The 14746-nt window shown below is 42.1% G+C and overlaps 1 protein-coding gene across 2 annotated transcripts in view; it reads right to left on the bottom strand.

Annotated features, from left to right (window-relative positions):
- LOC147200809 (serine/threonine-protein kinase 35-like) overlaps positions 1–13557 on the bottom strand; it is a 31824-nt gene extending 18267 nt beyond the window's left edge. The window contains exons 1-3 of one of the 2 annotated variants that reach the window (XM_086116813.1): positions 12901–13557; positions 7895–8636; positions 3178–5305 (exon numbers count right to left, since the gene is read on the bottom strand). In XM_086116813.1, the coding sequence (XP_085972939.1) occupies positions 7906–8636; positions 12901–13387 (1218 nt within the window). In that variant the 5' untranslated portion in view covers positions 13388–13557 and the 3' untranslated portion in view covers positions 3178–5305; positions 7895–7905. Of the gene's footprint in view, positions 1–3177; positions 5306–7894; positions 8637–12900 lie in introns of those variants that run through there. The other variant, XR_015101533.1, reaches the window with a different exon arrangement.
- Positions 13558–14746: the final 1189 nt, after the last annotated feature.

Genomic DNA, 14746 nt, shown 5'->3' with positions numbered 1-14746 from the left:
TCCATAGACTCCCAGAGACGCGGAGTGTCCGATGGGCGGGACAAAACTAGCATTTATCCAATGACTCGTCTCATTTCAATGCATTGGGACAACCTACACTGAACTCTCCAGACACCCAGCGTCCGTGCTGTAGACGCTCAGTATCCACACAGTTTGAAGCACAGTGAAGCTGCGGGAATGAATGAGAAGAAAGTCGCGTCGTAACCATAATAATAAACTGATTAGGAAAAAAGTTGACCGCGTTGTCACGCTATTTAGTCAATGACATGTACACACATATATTTGATCACTTATTTTTGGACATTTTAGGGTAAGCTGAGCTTCCCTTGCAGTCTTAGCGCAATCGCACATGCATTAGTTGAGGCGCTTTTATTTTAAACGTGGCCAAGGCCGCTCGCCGGCGGCGGATTATCGTAATGCACACTAAAAAACTGTTATAATTTCTTGGCTATCGAGCAACTATAAATTCACCCAGGGAGAATAATAACTCTCTCAGAATAGCGTCAAGAAGCATTCTGAAGTTGAGATAGAAAATCAAGGCAATGGTAACTACATCAATGACTTCACCTGATATTTAAAAAATCATTAAAAAAGGAATCTTAGTTATTCCGCAAACAGTGGTTGCGGGATATCGCAACCGCTGGTGGGGTTCTAGATCAATTTCACTGAGGGGGCCTGGCTGAGGCCAGGGGGTTTGAGAGAGGGGCACATTCAACCCAGGGCAAAAAAGACAAAGTTTCGAAATCTTATTTGACTTTTTATCTTCATCAAACTTTTAAAGAGACATAACATTACGGTGGGGTGAAAAAAAAGTATAATAATCACAGTAGTACTGAATTAAGTGCTGATAAAAGATTCATATCAGTGCAGATTTTGTGGAACAGTCTTAAGTTGCCCTTCTATTACAGCAATTGCATCCTGCGATTTTGGTGATTTCTGGCAACCCAATCAACAAGTGATTCAAGATTCAGTGCTTTTGACCTCGTAGAGTCAAAAGCACTCAATCTGAGCCTTGAGTCTAGGACCTAGACTCAATACTAAATACAGCAAGATTGCTTAATCTATCACTCTTCATAGTGGGCCTGAGGTATGATTACATACATTTCAAATATCCCCCCCAAAAAAACAATAGAAACCAATGTGCACCATCGCATTCATGTTTTTCGACACCTGGCGTACATTTGAATCCTGTCACACTCGACTCACTGTATCTGCGTTAAATTTTTACTCCGGAACCCTATATCCGCTTTCGAATCGATAATTGTATTTAATATGGAGGTGTAGTGGGGCCTGCATGTTAGAGGGAACGCATGGAAATTAAGTTATTGTTGCAATGCATTGAGAGAATGCTCGTAAATAGCCGTAGTAAGCAAAGTTAAACGTTTCTCTTTATTTGCTTTACTCTCAACCTGCTCTTCAGCTCTCTCACCACCATCATTTGGCTCTGTCTCAGGTCTGAATCATTTAGTTTCTTTTTCATGTAGAAAATTTTTACTCTTCATTTTTAACAGTGAAGATGAATTACACGCAACCCTTCTGTTGCGTGCTTGCTTGGTTTGTGTTGTGGTCTTACCTTAACAATATAATAATGCTTCTCTGGGGGCTGCTTCTCATGTGTCTTTTTCAGTGGTGCAGCGCACTAAAAGGTCCGACTAGAATGTTAAGCCACGCACCGACTCTACGTTCTGACCAGGGGCCGCAGGGGGGTCCAGAATCAGTGCTATAGGGGCACTGGCCCCTGTTGGCCCCTTCCCAGAACCGCCACAGGCAACCACACTAGGTTTTTCGACACACTAGGGCAGTGTTTTTCAAATTTTTTTGAGCCAAGGCACACTTCTCTCATTGCAAAAATCTTGCAGCACATCACTAGCTGAAAATGTGGGGAAAAAAAGGTTATTTTAACAATTATATTGTTACCATAACAATTTTTTAACATTGAAGACTGACATTATAACAGCTTGAATTGGAATAGAATAAACACAAAGGAAAGTGTTTTATATTCTTTCATTTGTATTGTTTTTTTTAATGTTATTTTTTCACCGTCGTCCTGCATTCATGCGTCACAAATTCGCTTGTCTTTCATCTTAACACAAGGCAATTGGCTAGCTGTTGCTGCTCCCTAGCAGTATTACTACACGATTACTTTGCCTGGCAAGAGACCGCACAGGCATACAAATTGGATATTTTCCCGCGGCACACCTGACAAAGTCTGTGCCGCAGCACAGGGTTTGAAAAACACTGCACTAGGGAACCCCAGCTATCCACCCACAGTACTGGCATTCAGATCTGATGTTCCATTTCAAAATAAAAGGCCTTTGAAATGTGAAATTTTGACCTTCTTGCCTCATTTCAGAGGCCTTTATCTGAATGCCAGTACTGTTGTTGGATACCTGGTGTGGCCCATTGTACTGTAGACCTGATCTGGTTGAGGAATAACTATAATTAATTTTTCAAATTATTTTTTTAAATCAGGTGAGGTCAAAATGTCATATTTCAAAGCCCTTTATTTTGAAATGGTACATCAGATCTGAATGACAGTACTAGATTGGATACGTGGGGTGGCCTCGTATGCCCTTGACCTGGTGTGGTTGCGGGATGACTTAAGATTAATTTTTGAATGGTGTTCTAAATATCAGGCGAAATTTTAGTCATTTATGTAGTTACCATTGTATATATGATAGTTGCTCCATGTACAGAACTTTGTATGCAGCGATGGCTGTTTGAAAGTGCTCTAAAATACAGTTGAGTTGAGACCATTGACTTTATGTTCTATCGCAAATTCAGAACGCTTCTTGGTGCTATTTTGAGAGTTTTTAATGTCCCTGGGTGAACTCATCATTGCATGACAGCCAAAAAAATTATAAAAAAAAAACAACCGTTGACGTACATGCATTAGTTGGGTCGCTTCTATTTTGAAGGTGGCCAACGCAGCTCACTGGCGGGACATTACCGTAATGCAGAGTACAGTATTAACAATCGCTGTGGCGGCTGGCTATGGCTTGCCATAGCTGGCTTGACTGGAGGCTGGCCTGACCGCAGTCCACTTGTGACGTTGCTAGCTATTCAAATACAGGTTCACTCGTTCACAAAAGTACGCCCATCCCCGCTCTTCATTATACAACTTGCTCATGCGGTGTAAAAAAATAAATAAATATAACAAGAATAACTGAGCGGTACTTCATTTCCAACCTTTATTGAAACAGAGGAAACAGTATAAAATGCTACCTACACTAACAGGTTTGAGGCAGAAAAACACAGTGCTATTTGAATAAAGGTACATACAACCATCAGCATATGTTGAGGCGGCTCATTTAGTTTCTGCCAAAGTGAGAATTGCATAGAATTGCAATTGTGTCCCAAAACATTCCTCTTGTAGTCAACTATGATGCTAAGCAGGTCACCAACATCACATACAATGGGTTTGCTTGAAAACGTTCTGTTGATAAAAATCTGATCATCTCAATTCAGGATGATCAATTCTACCCTGAATTTTTCCTAAATGGAAGATTTGCAAATAATCTAAAAAAATACAGTTTAACCAGGACCTAATGGTTTGTAAACATTGGGGAACAAAAAGGAAACTTTGAAATGAGATGTTGCTTATTCCAATCAATTCCCTCGCATTCATAATTGCCCAATACTGTACAAATTCCTGCAAAGGGGAAAAAAAACTGCAGACATTGAAAATAAGCTAAAAATGGTCTAAAATCAGTTTTTTCTGTGGATAATTCTTTTTCACATGGCTGTGGAATGTATTTGTTGCCAAAAAAAATTAAATAAAATACAGGCTGAGCAAAAAAAATAAATAAAACATTTAAAGAAAGGACGAGGTAGTGCATTTTGACTCGTTGGTAAGGGAGCCCTCCCCCTTCAGAATGCTTGTCAGCAATTTTTCCACATTATAGTTTTTTTTGATCACCATCTTAGTTCATAAACAAGAATGTGATATCAGCAAATATTTTACCAGAATCAAATACATCAATGTAACTGCCCCTGGAACATGAAGGCCACTTGAACAATTCAATACTATTAACAGGAAAAAAATAAAAGGGGAGTGTGCCAGCTTCACCTCACTTGTTTTTCCTGATTTCCAATCATACGCTGAAAACGAAATCAAGACCATTTATGTTCCTTCAATGAATGATTCAACAAAGGCCGTATAGTTTGACTATCATCGACCCAAATCTTTGCGTCAGAGACTGAGAAGGCACTATTAGGTGTGTGCATAAAAATGTCAGTGGGAATTTCTGGGGCGTTCAACATCTTGGTTGAAATGCTTGTTGCCCATGCATGTCAGACCAATGAAACCGCCACATTTAGAAACCTGTTAAGCTTTCTGCAAGTCTTACGAATGTGCATGTCACACTATTGTACACCAATTCTGTTGATAAAACTTAGCCTCCCTTTAGTTTTGTCATTTCGTGACTGCAACAGTGAAGAGGAAAGTAATTATGTGACTTGCAATATCCATTTTCCAAATGACTACATTTCTTAGCTGTAATAAATAGCAGGGCTGGAATAATAATGAAGACAATGTAACGAGTTTGTTTCAACATTAAATGCTCACCAAGATTTTGGAAGTTATTTAAAACAGAAGGAAGAACAGAAAGGGAGGGACCCAACTTTCTGCCTCCAATACAAAAAAAGGGTCAATTCCCTGGGCCACTAAAAGCAGTTGGCACACATCTTAAACAGTGAAGACACACACACAAAGTAAAATCTCAACCAAAAACTGAAAAAAATGATGTCCTTCTTGACCTATCGTTACAGTTGGGGCAAAGTAGAAACTTCTATGTGTGTTTGTGCGAGTGTGTGCGGGAGAGACGACAGGCAACCCAGCATCTAACATATTGTACAAATACAGACAGCAGCAAAATTACATGGGGGGATGCATGACATTTTAGGTGTGTGTGTACTCAAAAATGATGGAGAGCCAGAGAAGCAGTGTCACACTAACATTAGAATCAAAGTGAATTGGACTGAAATAAGATGGGGGAGATGGCAGTTTGAGTCAGGCGCTTGCCATCTTTGTACGATGAATTTTAGGTGAATTTATTTTGACAGTTGTTATCTGATGGTTTTCAAGGTACCCACAAAAAGCAGGAGATGTAAGATTTATTTTATTCGAAAAATCATCAAGGCAAAACAAATATTCTCAATCATGATTAGCGACTGATCTTAAGAACAAGTTTAATGGACACAATTAAGCATTAACCCGCAGACACAAATGCTGTCCTCCTTTATCTTCACCGTCATCACATACAACAGGGACACTGCAGTGAAGTGGCAGCTCCAAGATACGCGTCTGCAGAGACACAGAAGTACACTTTTGTGTGTATTGAACACGCACAAACATGTCCCCATACAAAAGATAATCAGTTAAACACATTTTGATGCCCATTTCACTCACATGTAAAACACATTGCACTGCAATTGTGCTTTAATTATATATATAAAAAATAATGCTACAACTGAGGCGTTTGTGTTTGCGTGCATGCATGTGTTAACTGCATCACTGTATGCTTTTTTTTTGTACCAATTTGTTCATGCACGACAGCAGTGAGGACGAGCGGCTCAGAATATACAGTATATTCAATTAAATGCGCTCCACACACACACGCACAAGGTTTTTGAAAAACGTTTCAGTTTGACTGTTCCAGATCAGTTCGCATTTCTCGTCCATTCATTGGCATAGGTGCAACTCTTTGTCTCATTTTTTGGTGAGGCGTAGCGCATAGATAATCAGGGCCAAATACCGGTAATGGTAACCATCCTTCAACGAGCAGTTGTGGTGCCTTTCTTGTACGACTTCATTGTTTTTGTTCATGCGCTTTTGGTTCTACCAACATTCACTATGCCTGCCAGGAACAAAGAGACTGGCAACCAGCCCCGGATACTTCTTTCCAGTACAAGAATTGACAGCGAGACCTGCCAGTGCACAAGTCTGTACAGCTCCAATGCATAGCGCATCGAGAGATTACAGTTCACACTATGTGCATCATACAAAGCTTATTCCAATGAAGTATTTTTTTGAATAGAATATACTTAGAATTTTATGGAAGCAACACATTCCAAAAAAGTCGGCACATGGTGACAAAAAAAAGACTGAGAAATGCTCATCAAACATCCCACAGGTGAACAGGCAACAGGTGGGTGCCATGAGTGGGTGGAATTGCTCAGTCATTTACAAAGCAAGATGGGGCGAGTTTCATCTCTTTGTGAACAACTGCGTGATAAAATAGTCGAAAAGTTAAAGGATAATGTTCCTCAATGTACAATTGCAAGGAATTCAGGGATTTCATCAGCTATGGTCCATTATATCATCAAAAGGTTCAGACAATCTGGAGAAATCACTGCATGTGAGCGGCAAGGCCGAAAACCAACATGGAATGCCCAAATGCAGGCAGCATTGCGTCAAATACAGACCATACGTAAAGGATATCACTACATGGGCTCAGGAACACTTCAGAAAACCAATGTCAGGAAAAAAAAAAGTTCAGGTACATAAAGGTTGCTGCTGCGGCTGCCAAGCAATCTAGCTTGGCGGCGGCTATGTGTGTGTAAAGAAGCCGAAACACACACATACGACCGATGCAGCTGCCTTCTTGACAGATATTTGCAATACAATTAAATGCATCATCTCATCACCTAGGCCCGTTTGATCGAGCAGGCACAATGTCAATGATTTTCTCTGTCGCTTTGTCGGTTGTTTGGCAAAGTAAATACGGCGACCGGAATTGGCGAGGGGATGCAGAGGAAACTTCACCCTGTGGTGTCCTAGCCAATACCAGCTGAGTAAAAAGGCAAACGTCCACAGTTACGTCTGCGAGGTCGCTGCCTGCGCAAGGATAGAAAAACATTTATGCTATGGAGACACCTAAATCAAAGCGAACTTTACATCATGTTTAGACCCGTTAGTTATGCAGCCGCAGCTTGTATGTACCGTAGTGGAGGGTTCGCAAAATAGTGTGCAACAAGCATTGCCCACAGCGAGTTGATGCGGGCGCACAATTTGGGCTTTTCTGTCAATGTGTCCTGTAGCAAGAAATAGACAATTGCTGGTCGTAGGTAATAAACGGTGCTGAACATAACAATGTCCATGTTAGTAACTCTATCTTTTTAGATCTTTTTTAAGGCTCACGCTCAACTGTTCCCTCTCGGATACTAATACCCAGTTGTCAACGTGTCATATTGATTCGGACCTCACGATGTTGCATGCAAAGTGTGGATCATGTTCTCATAGCGACTCAGTCTGGTGCAAACTGTCATACAGCAATGCTCCTTGGAGCCACTCATTCTTCCTTTTTGTGGTGGGTGAAGCGCTTGTGCTTTTATGTTTGTCCAGTCTCCTACTATTGTGAACGGAGCAGGCAGTTCACTCCTGTAGTTTGCTGATCACGGAGCTGGTACAGAGCTTATACACAATCATTCTAAAAACTAGCTTTTGTTCTCATTGATGCATGAGCCGAGTGATGTACAGCTAATACCTGTCTTTCCTACATCTCTTACTTACGTACTCCTTTTACATGGTGCCCCTCACGTTCAATTGGAGACGCCGCAGTTGTGTAAACCACGGCATTCAGAACAGTAAGAGAAACTTGTGTTCTTCAAACTCAACCTCCGAAACGTTCATTGATCAGCACTTCACCTTTAGGGGCATTTATGCAGCAGGACACAAACTCGCAGCATATCAGCACACCAAGTACACTTGTGCGGCCAAAAACCCAAACATGACCGTTTTCGAGGGGCCAAGTCAAAGTGTGGAACAAAATCCAATTGAGATGCTACGGTATGACCTTAGATGGGCAGTTCATGCTCGACAACTGTCCAATATGACTGAGTTAATACAATTCTGTGAAGAATAGAGGACCATTAAAACGATAGGACTCTTTACCTGAGACATGTTCAGGAGCAAAGTCTGGATGGACACATAACCTGGTCCATTCTTGTCTGAAGTTCGAAAGCATCTGGTCGGTCCTGAGGGTTGACGGCAAGCATGTCCAGCAGCAGCTTCCTCACTCCGTCAGACATGCCTGACCTGCGTTTCTGGGGGATATTCAGTACCATCTTTGGATTTTCTAGCAGCGCCTCACCCACTGGTACAATGTCTGCTCCTTGTCTCACATATGTTCCAAGAAGCTCTCGCTTGGATTCAGCATCAATAAAAGTAATTCTCTCCACCATGGCCCAAATGATGATGCCAAGAGCAAATATGTCAGCCTTGGCTGTATAGTGACCCTCCCAGACTTCGGGAGCCATGTAGAAGTCTGAGCCACATGCTGATGACAACCAAAATTTGTTTACATTGACATTTTTGGTTTTGTCCTCAACTTCTTTGCCCTCGATGGCATTTCCTAAACCTGCACAAACTTTGCTCAGGCCAAAATCTGCAACCTTGAGGACAGGAGTCCCTGATCTCTCAGAGATGAGGATATTGTCCGGTTTGAGGTCTCTATGTACAATCTTGTTTTCATGTAAGAAAGCCACAGCACTGGTAAGCTGGAGCATAAAGCTATTGTTGGTTTGCGAGTCAGGCCGCCGAGACAGGATGAACTGGTTGAGGTCACCTCCTTCGCAGAACTCCATGACAAACCACAAGTAACATGGCTCCTCTGGAGGCGTCAGCACTCGCTCACCTGTAACACACAGAGGACATTCATTCAGGAGCAGTGATTTTATTGTAATGGAAATGTACTTCATGTGATCAGATTTGAAACAGCACATCAACCGTTGTCAGCGTTGCATTATGACCACGAGAATCCTCGTTTTGGAGTAAGTGCCTGTAGAGCCACCCTGACAATCATAGGACTGTGCATGTTGCACCCTTGCAAGCTACTGTATAAAATCGTTGCTCTTCCATTGATGGTGTCATAAAAAGCAGGGCTCAAGTGTGTGCCTAATATGCTTGCGAATGCTCCCACTTTTTTCGATGTGTGCTGGCAAAAATTTTATCCGGTTGCACAGCGGGAGGGCATGCTTTAATGCTCCGACCGGGACATACAGAGAAGGAGCTCAAACTATGTATCCGTCTGTCAGACTGCACACAGAAGGCGAAACGCAGGTTAAATCCTCCCCAGGTTACAGTATCCATCCAGCCATTTTCTGTTCCGTTTATCCTCAGAAAGGTCACGGGGCATGCTGGAACCTATCTCAACTGTCTTCGGGCAGGAGACAGGCAGGTACACCCTGAACAGGTTGCCAGCCAATCGCAGGGCACACATAGACGAACAACCATCTGCGCTCACACTCACACCTCGGGACAATTTAGAGCAGCCTACTTTTAAAGGAGCCAACCTCCGGAGATCTACCAGTCCAGTGTCAACGTCTGACGCACCCCCCCCCCCCCCCCCCCCCCACACACATTAAGACTAAAGGTCCCAAAGGCCAAGTCATTTTGGCTTTCCTACTGGCTGACCGTTCTCATGCTAATGTGAAGAAAACCACCACATTCCATTTGAACAAGATGGGGGAAATATGTTACATAGCTCCTGTGTACCGTTTTGAAATGCCACCCCAGATTGGCAATGCCACTGTTGCATTGCAAATCAAACAAACAGGCTTTGAATGAGAATACAAAAAAATAATCTTGCTCCCACTCAAAAGTGAAAACGGTAGTTCTTGGCTCATTTCCTCTCAGTCATGTTGACGTTTGGTGGCGACAGCCGCTGTGATCGCGAGCTGCTCGCTACTCGCTACTGTTGAACAACTTCCACCAACGTTTCCAACTCATCGGTAAGGAAATTAGCTATTGGCTGTCACTGAATGATGTCATCAGGGCAATGGCTAATATGCGATTTACTTGGGGGGATGGTTTTTTCTTATCTTTTTTTCTTTTGTAATTTTTATTTGTTGATGTTTTTTTTTTGTTTGTTTAAGAAAAAGAAAAGTTTTACATTTACATCCAGCCCAGATTGTATATATCTGCAAGGTTTCAAAACAATTTAAATGTGTCCTAATTGCTGATGATACAACTTTCTACTGTTCTGGAATAAATCTGAAACAGCTCCTGACAACTGTAGAAAACGAATTAAACAAATTAAAAAAACTGGTTCGACAGAAATAAATTGTCACTTAACCTGAAAAAATCTAAGTTAATTGTTTTTGGCACAAGACCAATCAAACACCAAGCTAAAATGATGGTAAACTCAATTGAGATAGAAAGAGCGTATGAAACCAAGTTTCTCGGATTAGTAATAGACTCAAAACTATGTTGGAAGCCATATATCAATAACGTAAAAAGAAAAATAGCCAAAACCATAGGGATCCTCTACAAAACCAAGGAAGTGCTAAATAAGAGATCTTTGTACACATTATATTCTTCATTATTATTACCATATATGACCTACTGTGTGGAAATATGGGGAAATGCCTGCAAAACAAACACACTCCCAATTCTAAAACTACAAAAAAAAAAAAGCAATTTGAATTATTAATAGATCAAAATATACGGAACCCACAAATCCACTATTTATCAAATTAAATACGATGAAATTTTATGACCTGGTTGACTTTAAAATTGCCCAATTAATGTACAAAGCATACAACCTGCTCTGCCAAAACATCCATAAGTTTTTCGAAATTCGAGAAAGCAGCTATGATTTAAGAGGTACCAACTTATTCAAAAAACTCAAAACAAGAACAAACATCAAGCAAAGAAGTATATCTATCAAAGGTGTTAATCTGTGGAATAATTTCGAAACGGACCTGAAAATGAAATCGCTTGCTGAGTTCAAAAACAAATTCCAAAAAATAGTACAAACAACCTACATCAGAGTTAAAATGATAAATTCTAAACATTAAATATAATGATAAATCAGAACTAAGTTGATAAATAGAGTACGGTATTGAAATTTCCATTATGAATACAAGAGAAAATTGATACAAGAGTGTCAGGGTGTGTATGTATAAAATACAAACCAAAAGTTGTAAAAATATCACGGTTAAGGGTAAAGTATGAGCCTTAATGGAGACTTCTTTCTTCTTACTTTCTTTCTTTTCTGATTGATAAAAAAATGATTTATTAGATATAAACAAATAACACGGGGTACGACTAGATACGTTTTTTTACTTCTCCCTACTCCCTTGAACATAACTGTTGAATGATGACTGATTTCTCTTTCCTTTTTACTATTTTATTTACTTTATTTTTTGTCAAATTATTACTGTATATGTTTTATGTTCAATAAACAAAACAAAAAAAAACAAACAAAAAAAAGAACCAAATGACGAACGCCACTCAAAACCGGGCATATTTCAGGAAGGTCAGAGGCAACCAAGTGCCCCTTCAGACCATTTAAAACAGTTTGCATCAGTGTGGTAGCTCTGCAAGGGTATTTGACCATACCACCAGGCACAGGCAAGATCTTACATCAAACAGGGAGCAGAAACACTGGACGAGGGACTGGTGGGCATCAGTGCTGCTTTCGCGAGGTTCACACTCAGTGCGGGCCCCGGAAGGGCCCTCGCCTGATTTTTGTTTAAGGAGGGTTGTGGGGCGGCTACTCCCACTTCCCTCCGTTCCAGCGGGGTGAGCCCTGGGCGCCTCACCTTCTGGTGAGGCCCCACCTCCTCCCCCGCCGGCTGGTGGGCATTTAGCCGCAACTGGGGCCCAAGAGCCCCGGCGTTCCCCCCTCGCGCCACTTGGAGGCATCCCACCACGCGAGGGTTTGAAACTATCCATCCATCCATCCATTTTCCGAACCGCTTGATCCTCACTAGGGTCGCGGGGGGTGCTGGAGCCTATCCCAGCTGTCTTCGGGCAGTAGGCGGGGGACACCCTGAATCAGTTGCCAGCCAATCACAGGGCGAATGCTATACAGTACAGTGAAAAGTCACAACTACCTTAACATGATTTAATATAGGTATTGTGCCACCGCATAAACAACCCAGTTAGTTCAACTAAACATCACTGAAGAGATCTGAAAATGACGGTGACACCCTCCAAACCAACCTGATGAAGCTTGAGAGGTACCTCAAAGGAAGAGGAATGAGTGAGACCACAGAACGAAAGCGAAAGACAGTGATTTCCATGGTTTGAATGATCGATCTGCCATTGAATGGATACACACCTTATAAATAAAGCATCTTAAGTGTTTATTGGTTCTTTGCAGTACACATTAACACTGAGGCACTCGCCACGGGTTCGAGGAGTTATAGTATGTAGTTACTCAAATACTTATCCCTGTACTTCACTGATGGATAGAATTGTCACTTCTGAAAATGTACTTAACGAAATCTTCAAGAGTATTTCGAAAATGCCTGAGGCCAACTAGTTTAAATATTTAAATAACATTGGAAACTTTTTTTTTAATCTCACTGGCACTGTGGTCTTTGTTTAATTCCCTAGTCCCCAAATGCGAATGAATTTTTGTGTGTTCTTTCACAGACCAACTGTATTTCCTGCTCCAATATGTTCAAGTCTACATTAATGGGCGTCTTATTGGCAAAGATTTGCAGGCACTCCTGATATGGTTAGATGATCAGAAAGTATGCAGGTTCGCAATTGTGTCATGACAGTCGTGTCATGGACTAAACGCCGAAACTCCATTTTAGAGTGGGACGAACTCTTTAACAAATAGCCCCCCCCCCACAGTAAACTGTGTCATGACGACACCTGGTCTGTACCATACATGCCTTGCGATAACTTTTAAGTTTCTCATTATGTTCTCACCACGTCTTTCTTACGTCACATGTCTCCACGGCACATCACATTAACTTACAAAAGAGACAGCGTCCAAACAAATGTTGGGACATGTGCAGCGGTCAGTGGTTTTGAAACTGCTCAACTCGAATGGAAACACCGAACGGCTATGCCAATACATACGTCACTTCAAAGTACCGTGTGGTGACTCGGCATAAACAGCTAACGCCACCGCCGTTGGGGAATTAAATAAAACTCACCTTTGAGGGACGTTTCTACAAGACGGAGATACTGTTTGGACCGTTTGTTCCCATGGCTCATCTTTTGGGCCATTCCGTTCCTTTGTAGCACACACTCTTCTAGTTGGACAACATTTTGGTGGCGTTTCTCCAGACTTGTTAGTGCCCAGAACTCTTGGAGAGCGAGTTCAACGTTTTCCGGTGCGTCGCACCGTAGCTTCTTCACGGCTACCCTGGCACCGGACTTCCGGGCCACCGCTTCGTACACGACACCATATGTACCCCTCCCAATTTCACGGAGCAGGCTGTAGCGCGGGGTCATGACCTTTCTCTCCAAGTCATCCTGCTTGAAGAAGTCAAGGTTTTCCTCCATCTCATGATCGTCTCCTGCGTTGGCCTCGTTCAGGCATCGGAGCACGGCGGACTCGTCACCTCGCCCTCCTGTTAGCTTGTAGCTGGCTCTCGAGCTCCTCGTGTGTCTCCGCCAGTTGCCGCAAACTGTGTTCATCGTGACTCCCCTGGTTTAACCATCACAAACGAATGTGTCCGCATGGTTTCACCGACGACAGTATCAATGCCACTACTCATTTGTGTTTTGAACGGTCAAAACAAAATAAACTTGCCGAGTTGCACAGTAGGAAGGAAAATAACAGTCAAAGCCGATATATCTGAAAAGACTTCCGCTTTCGTGTCTATTAAAATAAAAGCTTGGCGTTTGAAGTCCGGTGATGGGCGAATATTTCGTGTAGTTACTAAATTAAGAGAACCATTCCCACCTATTTTTGTTACATTGTATTCTCGTTCATAACCGTGTCAACGATATTAATAGACTTTACATAACACTATATAAACTGTTATTTAGTCGCGTTTTCATCTATTTTTGACGGAATGGAACGCCCTATGTGGTTCGACAAGAGTTAACAGAATGCCCATTCATTCAAGAGCTGCTGTCGGCCACAGTTCACACATTGCCCATCTGAGGCGTTTTATCACGTTTTCAATGAACGTAATCACTGGAATCTTATTACTTGTGCCTGTGCTCTTTTTCAGGATTCTTTTCTCATGTCCCATAGACTTAAAAAGCAACATTCGAGCTCAAATGTCACGCCTGCCCTTTTATCTGAAAAGTATTTTATGTTCTTCTGCCCCTTGGCTCTCCGCATTCAGATCAAAGCAAATGAAGAGAAACGTTTAACTTTGCTTACTACAGCTATTTAGGAGCATTCTCTCAATGCATCGCTACAATACAGTAACTTAATTTCCATGCTTTCCCTCAAACATACAGGAACCACGACACCCCCATATTAAATACAATTATCGATTCGAAAGCGGATATAGGTTTCCGGAGTAAAATAGGCAACTTAACGCAGACACAGTGAGTCGAGCGTCACACGTTTCAAACGAACGCCGGGTGTTGAAAAACATGAACGCGATGGCGCACATTGGTTTCTATTGTTTTTTTGGGGGGGGGGGGGATATTTGAAATGTATTTATTTTTCAGTGTCGGTGTGATGAATTAAAACTAGAGTCGCTGTGGCCCTTTGAGTTAAACTGACAGCTCTATCTAATTCAGAAGTTTACCAGTAGAGAGCAGTGTCCCGGTGGCGGTTCTGGGAAGGGACCAACAGGGGCAAGTGCCCCTGTAGCACTGATTCTGCCCCCCCCCCGTGCCCTCTCACCCCCATGAACGTAGATTACAGTATACAGTTGCGCTGATTCGCCAACGCCAAAGGTAGAACGACCTTTTAGTGCGCTGCACCACTGAACAAAGACGAGCAATGAGTAGCAGCCCCAGAGAAGCAGTTCCAAGATTACCACGACGACGAGTGATATTATATTGTCAAGGTAAAATCACAACACAAAACCA

Source organism: Hippocampus guttulatus, chromosome 8 (genome assembly GCF_054856545.1).
Source record: "Hippocampus guttulatus isolate MCC_2025c chromosome 8, RoL_Hgut_1.0, whole genome shotgun sequence".
NCBI classification, from domain to species: domain Eukaryota; kingdom Metazoa; phylum Chordata; class Actinopteri; order Syngnathiformes; family Syngnathidae; genus Hippocampus; species Hippocampus guttulatus.
Note: the sequence above shows the minus strand (reverse complement) of the source record. Positions and strands in the feature narration are given on the sequence as shown.